The sequence below is a fragment of the Crocodylus porosus genome, unplaced genomic scaffold (genome assembly GCF_001723895.1).
Source record: "Crocodylus porosus isolate Cpor-Errol unplaced genomic scaffold, CroPor_comp1, whole genome shotgun sequence".
NCBI classification, from domain to species: domain Eukaryota; kingdom Metazoa; phylum Chordata; order Crocodylia; family Crocodylidae; genus Crocodylus; species Crocodylus porosus.
The window spans coordinates 62,587,174-62,596,288 of NW_017728906.1; the positions used below are offsets into that span (position 1 = coordinate 62,587,174).

The 9,115-nt window shown below is 40.9% G+C and overlaps 1 protein-coding gene across 5 annotated transcripts in view; it reads left to right on the forward strand.

Moving 5' to 3' along the window:
- Positions 1-9,115, forward strand: part of PHKA2 (phosphorylase kinase regulatory subunit alpha 2) — a 56,998-nt gene that overhangs the window by 23,063 nt on the left and 24,820 nt on the right. For all 5 annotated transcript variants that reach the window (XR_002099808.1, XM_019529228.1, XM_019529226.1 and 2 more), the window contains 5 exons: positions 4,904-5,013; positions 5,916-6,060; positions 6,596-6,674; positions 7,772-7,941; positions 8,491-8,664. Coding sequence is in view for 4 of the 5 variants with exons in the window: in XM_019529228.1 (XP_019384773.1) it covers positions 4,904-5,013; positions 5,916-6,060; positions 6,596-6,674; positions 7,772-7,941; positions 8,491-8,664 (678 nt within the window). In the remaining variant the exon portion in view is untranslated. The remainder of the gene's footprint in view (positions 1-4,903; positions 5,014-5,915; positions 6,061-6,595; positions 6,675-7,771; positions 7,942-8,490; positions 8,665-9,115) is intronic.

Here is a 9,115-nt window from a genome sequence, read left to right on the forward strand (position 1 = left end):
GTGGAGGTCCTTCCCTGGGCTGCTTCTTCCTTGGGTGCCTGGTCCTGCAGGGAAAGGAAATAACTGTCAATTTCCTCCTCCTTAAGATAGTAAGTTTTATCTTACTTTGAACTGGTTTTCTTTTGCAAGTGGATGATGAGGTTAATTACATGCATTGTTCTTTGTTTTAAACATCTGGTAATAATTGTAGATCATGTGCACTCCTTTTGTGGTGGTCATCCTTATGCTGAGCACTACCTGCACCCCATAGACAACTTGCCCTAAGAAAGGGTCTCTGATGAGTATGCAGAGAAAGACTCATTTAATTTCAGGGCCTATAGGAAATTATAAAATAGCACAATACACCTTAATCCCCTCTTTGCTCTTTGAAACTCCTTTCATGGGTAAGGGGCTGAGAATGGCAGATGATGACCCCTGCAGTGGCATCCTGTTCAAGGCCTACAAGCTGAGGGCTGTGAAAAGATGGTCGTCGTTCTCTCTTTTTTATCTTGCCTTCCAATCCCCCTCCCCTGTCCCAAGACCTGAGGAAGGGTTTTTAAAACTGCTGTTGTCTCTTTACGGAGCATCCCCTTCCAGCAGTGAACAATTTGTGACGTTTCCTGCAAGAGAAAGCTCAAGAAGAACTGTGTACATGCTTGCAGGACAACCCCAAAGAGATTAAAGATTCAGAAGGGTTCCTACCATGGGCCTTTGCTTAGAAAACTGTACCAGCCTGATATCACTGAAAATGATGGAGCAGGTACAACCTGGAGGATCCTGGTAGGGCTGTGAAATTTCAACGGGTGTTTTGTTTTGAAGCTGCTTCAACACGTTTTGAGCTCGAAACAGCGAAATTGAAGTGAATCAAAAGGCGTCAAAATGAAATGAGGGCACTCAGAATGTTTCGAAAGTTTCGGAACGTGTCGAGTTTCGAAGCAGCCGGGTGGCGGGAGGCAGGGGAGAGTCAGGGCTGTGCTCCGAGCAGCTCCGTCAGCCCCATGGAGCACAGCCCGGCAGCTGGAGGCGAGCACAGCCCAGCAGCACTCCAAGCGGCTTCGCCAGCCCCATGGAGCTCAGCCCTGGCGAGCACAGCCCAGTGGCTGGAGGCTCCATAGCCCCACGGGGCTCAGCCTGGCAGTGGGAGGCGGTGGAGAGCCAGTGGCAAAGCCGCTCAGAGCACACCTCTGGTTCTGAGCACAGCCCTGGGTAGTGGCTCTCCCCTGCCTCCCACTGCCAAGCTCAGCTCCGTGGGGCTGGTGGAGCTGCCCATAGTGCAGCCTGGCAGCTGGAAGCAGGGAGAGCCAGGGCTGCCCTCTGAGCAGCATTGCCAGCCCCACAGGGTTCAACCTGCCCTCCCAGTGATGCCGGACTCCTCCTGGTGGTGCAGGCCCCCGGATCTGCATGCAGGATGACAGGAGGCTGCGGCTGCTGCCTGGAGCCAGCAGCAGCACCAGACTTCCCAGTGCTGGACGTTGGCTGCTCCCAGCGCTGGTTCCAGGCAGCAGCGGCAGCTTCCTGTCATCCCGTGCACAGATCCCGGGGCCCGCACCCTGGGAGGAATCTGGTGCAACCCCGCAGCCCTCCCAGGAGCACGGGCCCCCAGATCTGCACGCAGGATGACAGGAGGCTGCCGCTGCCAGCAAGTGACATGAGTTTTGCTTTTAGCAGTTTGAGGTGCAGTTTCCCAGAAACCCTGCATCTATCTCCTTGAAACATGGCAGGCTTCATGCCCTCAGAAGGGGCTACCATCGCTGGAATTTTCATCCAAATCAGACACAAAATGACAAAGTTATATGCATTTTCAGGATTCCCCATTATAGCCTATGAGCAAAACATGGAAACATGTCGAAACAGTGAAAGCGTTTTGACAAAACAAAATGGAATGGTGCTTCAAAGCAAAACACTGTCCCTTTCAAACAGTGAAGCAGAAGTCAAAATGAAATGGTGCTGTTTTGCACAGCCCTAGTTCCTGGCACCCCCCTGCAAAAAGTGAGTCGGCCACTTGCCACCCTGCCGCCAACACCACTGGCAGCGTCTGCAGCCGGTCCACAATCACTGCTGGCTGTTGCCAGCGGTGCCTGCAGGTGGTCACCGCCTAGCCCCACCCCCACCCCAGCGGCATCTGCAGGAGCTCTGTGCTTACTGCCACTGGGCTCCCACCACTGCTGCCGTGCTACCAGTGCAGCCATGCCCCCCCAACCCACTGGGGCACACACTGTTCATGATGTAAAGGGAACTTTAGACTCCATAAGCTGATTAAAATTATGGAAGAAACTGGCAGTAACACTTGTCGATAAATCTCTCCTAGAATTCATCATTGCTTACTATTCAAATACAATGTTTAAGGTGGATTATGGGATTGGTGGTGCCCTGTCTTTCGTTTCCCAACTAAAACAGGGGTACAATATGGATGTCAACTGGCTCTGCTACTTTTTAATCTGTTTTTGAATGATGTAAAACATGTGCTAACAGGGAGTCCATTCTATGCACCCCCAATATTGAGTGATTGTACCCTCTCTTACTTTATGCAGAACATGTGCTATTAATGTCACAATCTCAGATAGGCCCCCAAAGGTTACTCGATGATTTTCAACAGTAATGTGTCTCAAGTGGCTTGGAAATCAATAGTGCTAAATCCAAAGTACTGGTTTTTGGGAATGAAAAGAAGAGATGAGTATAGCTTTTATAGAAAAAAGAAATTAAAGGAGGTGTTCTCCTTTAAATAATTCAGAATTTATTTTAATAAAAAGCTGAGCTGAAAAAAACCATAAAAATGTCAGCATTAAAAGAATCCTCTGGTGGATTTTATCCTTTTACACTAAGATGGACAGAAGGACATTACTGACAGTATGGAAGGGCTGTGGATCTAAGACAGAGTTCATTTTATTGTATGGAGCAGAACTGTGGGGTACTGACTTCATGGTTCTTTCCAAAATAGAATTTTAATTACTTTTCAATGTGGCTTTTATGTCTGCCAGACTTTGTGATGGGTGGAGATGGGAACGTTCATGCAATGTGAAACGGATCTGCTTTAATGTGAGCGCTTTAGTTCAATTAAGAGCTCTTATCAGAAAAAAAATAGAGCTTGTATCCCTATCAGGTACCCTAAGAAGTGTATTTTAGAAGTCTCTTCTCTTCCAAGTAAACCATTGTTTGGATGGTTAAATAATATTTATACTCTCCTTCAGAAAAATGGACGGGGAAATATTTTGACTGTTACTCCATATTTTTCCCATATTTGAAACAAGATACAAATTTAAGAATTAAAAACACCAGAATGGAGACAGATATGCAAAAAATGACATTTTTTTTTAACCAGACCTTCCTCTTTTTTTAAAAACAAAACCCTTTTTTTGGCTTGGAAACCTACGTATCTGAAGTACAAGCCCACAAACAATGAGGCCATTACAAGACTAAGTCACACTGAGATCTGTAGGCATCATGGGGAGGTGGTAATGCATCCCATATTTGACCAGGATATGTTCTTGTGGGAGGAATGGAATAGATTACTTAAATCACTGTTTGTGGTCTTGTTCGTTCTTTGAATAAATAAGAGGAAAATTGATCTCTCCCTTAGTGGAGAATTTTAAGTGCTGAGCTAATGGAAGGAAAAAACCCAATTCAACTCCTCTCTAACAACATGCAGCCTGTCCTAGACCATGTAGGTGTATTTGCACTACTTGCACAAAGAATTAAGGACCAAAATCTATAGAATTCCCTGGGTTTGTTTTTTCTTATTCTGCTATTTTATATTGCTTCATGTTGTTTACTTTTACGTATCATCATTTATGTTCAGTTTTACTTTCATTCAGATTAGTAGAATGTGTAATTTTATTGTATGCTTTTACCAGTAACCACAAATCATGTCATTTTATTATCTAATATATAATTTTATTGTTAATTCTACTGTATCATTTTAGCAAAAGCTGTAAATCAACTACTACTGCTGCCTACTACTGCTGCTACTACTACTAAATATTACCCAAATACTTTCCTGTTAAGATGGCAGAACGCTGGCAGTGCCGTTGTCTCTGTTTTTATCTGTAGCATGTTCTTGGTGTTATGCCTTGTAGTTGTGGGACTGTAAAGTGGCAGTTTTGGAGATTGCTTGGGGACTGGACTTTGGTTCCAGAGGCCCCTCCCTGTCTTAGGTTTGTATATTCCTAAATGCCAGTGAGAGCTTCATAGTTTTGCTGGAGTTACTGCTTGTTTTGATTACTACCTTTTTTTTTACTGTCTTTGGGGCTTTGCTTTCTTCTTGATCGGATTTTAAAAACATTAAAGGCACCTTCTTGTCCATCCACACACCTGTCCAGTTGTCTCAGTAAAAGGTGACAGGGATATAATTTTTTTTCAATATAGAAATCTTAATACAAAGAATTATTACACAGACATAATTTGAAGAATAATAATTTGTAGTTGAAGACAGGTGCATACTATCATTGTCTTAACTTTTTATGGAGTCGTCATTTTTAATTCTAGAGCCTTAGACACTACTATTAAACACAGCAATTTCTGTGATGCACATTGGGGGAGGGCTGAACTTTCAAATAGCTCAACTCCCATTGTTCTTAATAGGAATTTCTGGAGGTTGAAGACTTATGGTAATTTAGTACTCATCTCTGAGGTCCTAATCCGAAGGCAGATGAAGTAAATGGGAACTGACTGAATCGGGCACATTAACATTCAGAAACCTAGGCGTGTATGGTACAGATACTATGATGACTGAGCGTGTGGAAACTTTGAGATGGATAGTAACAGTATACCAATTCTCAATTCCAGCTAATATATGCACAGCATGTATTTCTGACTGAGGATTTAACATTGGATTTAGCAGCACGCCATGTACAAGAATGGTATTTGAACTCTCCTTTTTAAGGAATTGGGGAAGGAAATCCCAGATACAATATTTTTATTATTACAGGGCGGAACAAGAACATGAAATTGAGTGGGCGACCATACCGACACATTGGTGTGCTTGGAACCTCCAAATTGTATGTGATAAGGAATCAAATATTTACTTTTACCCCTCAGGTGAGCATATGAAGCCAGCAAGAAAATTACTTCTGGCCTAAGGATTAATGAAACTCTGCTTTTCTATACTGTCCCTTCACTTTAGGTGCAGCAGGACTGATAAAGTAGCTATACTTTGCTTAGCTGTCTTATGGAAGAGGGAGGGCAGCCAGCTGGGAATGCTGATAAAGCTTTGTCCTTCCCTAACCAGAGTCCAGCTTCTCTAGGCTTTTGGCTCAGGGAAGGGTACATGCAATCAGTAGTGCAAAGTCTCTGTTGAATCTTTGGCAACTACAATTTTGATGAGGACAATGAGATAAATAGTTTCTCAGAATTGCTGCTCAATTAGTTATTCATTCTACTAATGGCTTCATTTGAAAGTCATGTTCCAGCTGCAAATGTCAATAATTGTAAGTATCACTTTCGGAAAAACAGAATCTGATTCCTGCCCCTCCCCCTTATTTTGTTGCCGTGGCTAGTAGTACCAAGGAAAGGATGTTTTCTATGTACTTGAATGTATATTACATGTCCTTTTAAATGCACATTTCTAACAAGAAGTTTGGATTTTGCAACAATGTTTTTATCTATTCTGTAAAATATTACGCTCTTAATTATAGCTTTATCGTGGGTGGCTATAATTTAGCCTTGGAAAATTCTATTTGCCCAGAGCTAGTAATTTCTTTTATGGACAAATGAAATACAATTTCTTTCATTAATAATCAGGATGGTAAAAGATAGGAAAATGGATTTTATGCATGGGCTTGTACATTTTCACGGCAGTACTGTGCAAGGCCACGTTAAAGCTTTTTCCAAAGTGGTATGCCTAGCTCTTACTGAAGGAATGAAAGAAAATTGAAAATTTGAAAGCACTGGCACATACTTATATATATTTTTTTGTTGTTGTTGCTGCTGCTTTTCTCCAGTTTACAGATCAGCATCATTTCTACCTGGCTCTAGACAATCGGATGATTGTGGAGATGCTCAGAACAGAGCTGGCATATCTCACCTCATGTTGGAGGATGACAGGAAGACCAACCCTGACTTTTCCCATCACTCATACAATGCTCAGTAAATTTTATTTCATTTCTTTGACCATCACAAGCAGAATAGATGTACTCTGGAGGTCCATAGAATGGTTATGTCCTACTGGGTCTGTAGCCAACAGCACACAAAAAAATGATGTGGCTAACATTTGTGTCTTGACGTGTCTCTAACATTTGTGCCCAGCCACTTTTTGACTCCTTTGAAAGCTGTCATGGACTTTTGAGAGTTGTGAGCTGTCCTCATAGCTCCTGGCCTGTCTTGAGCCTATGCCTCACTTGCATTGAAAAGGACACCTAGTAAACCACTGAGCTGGCCTTGTGTATCCTTTAAGAAAAAGTTTCTAAATGCCAAGTTTGAGTACTAAAGTCAGCAAAAATCTTAACCCCATAATTGTGCTACTGATAGTGGAGACATAACCAGTGAGTTGGATTCCATTTTCAAATAAAAACTGTTTTACTAGGAAGAAAACTGGTCATATGAAAATGTTCAAATGATCTTTTTAAATGTATTAAATAGGAAATTATTTTCAGACCCTATAAACTTTCATTTTTCTTTTTAGTTGATGATGGTTCTGACATTCATCCATCAGTTCTTGCCAGCGTAAGAAAATTAGAGGATGGATATTTTGGAGGGGCTAGGTAATGTCACTTTCTAAAATATATTGTTAACTTTCTTTGAATTAGGTCTTGCTTAGTCCTTGGTAGAAATAAGTAGAGCGTAGGCCCACTGCACTGGGGTGAATTTCATCCTGAATTTGCTGCTGGTTGGATTGATAAATAATAGCAAAGGACAGTTCTTAGTAAAACTTTAAGTATAATCAGACCCATAAATATAGTACTGATAGTCTTTATGAAGAGAATAATATTTTGGGATTTCCAAGACTGAAAGTTAGACTTTAATTAAACATCATTCTTGGGTGTTTGAGATGAGAGTTAGTTTTATTTTTAAGAAGCATGGTTTAAAATGGAATGATCCTAATTGAACATAATTATTCAATTATTATTAATATGTGTTGTATATGCACATATATACACTTCCTATTTTTTTTTTACATAAAATAATGTAAAATGAAACTCATACTACATTATTTTAAGTATACATTCTGTTGTTTTTTCTATTAGATTTGCCACTTTCTGCATTTTCCTAAGAGGGAAATCCACTTTATATCCCACTTGCAGCATTTCATTTTTATTAAAGTGGCTCCAACTGTGGTGAATGAACCCTTGTCAGCCCCACTGGTATGTTTGGGATATGGAATTTTAGTTCTTCAGCATACGGGTGCTCTCACTATATGAATGCACAGCACCTTTGCATAGTGTAGCTCTAGTCTGGTTTTGGACTGCTACCAGTGTTATATGAATACATAATAACTAAGAGTAGTAGAGGCAGGGTTTTCTTGTGACAACCTTTTTATATCAACTATATAGCTGGGAAATATGTTGGACAAGCTTTTAGGTACAAATGCCCTCCTTGAGGTCCCCTTGCCTCTTGTACACTTCCTAGACCATCACATCTACAACAACCCTCCAGCCCTACTATAACTAGAGTAGTACCCACTTAGGTCTATGACTCTTTTCTTGGCATGTTTATTGCCTGGCACCAATTTTTGTTTTCCTTTTTATCAAGTGTAGGACTAGTTGGATTTTGAAGAGGTTTCTAGGGCTGTTGAATGAAACTCAATGCCTATACACATCTGTAGATGTTAATTCCTTCTGGCATACTTCCCTTTTTGCAGGGTGAAGCTAGGCAAACTGTCAGAATTTCTTACCACATCATTCCATACGTATTTGAGCTTCCTGGATCCGGACTGTGATGGAAAGCTCTTTGATGATTCTAGTGAAGACTATTATAGTTCTGAAAGTGGATATGAATGTGAAGGCTATCCAGAAGATTTCTATGATAAAGGTAACACTATTTATCTGAAAATATTTATAAGAATGGGAGATAAAATAACTCATGTTTACATTAGCACAGAATTTGGAGAGGACAAAAACCTCAGTTTTTGCTATTTATATGCACAGGGTGGTTTCATTCAGTTGTTTATCAGTCTCGTATGCTAATACGATGATGACAGCACTTTCACATATTGCTCCAAGTAGTCATCTTGTGCACGTATGTTCTTTCTAAACCATTCGTAAGGGCATTGACCAGGAAGGTGAGCCTGTGCAGGTAAGGTCACTCATAAAACCCCTTTACTTTTATAAGGGAAAAAACGAGGACATGGTCTTTAGAAATGTTGGTTACATTTTGTTCCCCTACTACCCCCAAGTTATTCAGTTTTTAAAAAATAGTTGACAGTGGCACTTGCCTGCAAAATGTCTGGCCTTTGTCTTTTTGTATCTCTCATTTTTGCCTTTCATTAGTTTAACTGTAATATCTTAAAAAAGGAAATGCACATCAATTTTTCCAGTTGTTTAATTCAGTCTACCTTTTCCTTCCTGTGCTTCCTGCCAGAAAGCCAGGATGAGCTGGACCAGTACATAAATGATATGCTGCAAAGTACAGCACTCAAGTCATACCTGCCTCCAATCTCAAGGACTGCTGATCACCCCCATGTGTTCAGTGCTGCACATTCCACACAGGAGATCTTGTCAATCATGGCCAAAGCAAAGGGGTTGGATATTCCAAGTATGTTCTCCCATATTTTTTTTAACTCTGTTGGTTTGAGGTAAATTGTGTAGCTCCTCTTAAATAACAGAATTTGAGAAGCAGTGATGCAAATAAATTGTCATTTACCAAGAATTAAGAAGATCATGTGTTCCTTTGTTTTCAATGAGGTTACTATGTTTGTTGTTTTGTTAAACTGAAGCTAAATTAAACGCTTGGACAACATGAAAGCAGATGTAACTGGGTCTGTTGGCTGGAATTATTTTATACTTGTGTTTGCAGGTAATTATTATAATCCAGTCACAATTACTGGTTATATTGTGAAGCTCATGTTTGCAGCATATTACTTTACAGGCAGTCCTCGGACTTACAACACAATTGGTTCCTGAAAACCACGTCTCAAGTTGAAACGTAACTCAGAACCAATTTTCTCATAAGAAACAATGTTATAAATGGGGGATTGGTTCCTGAA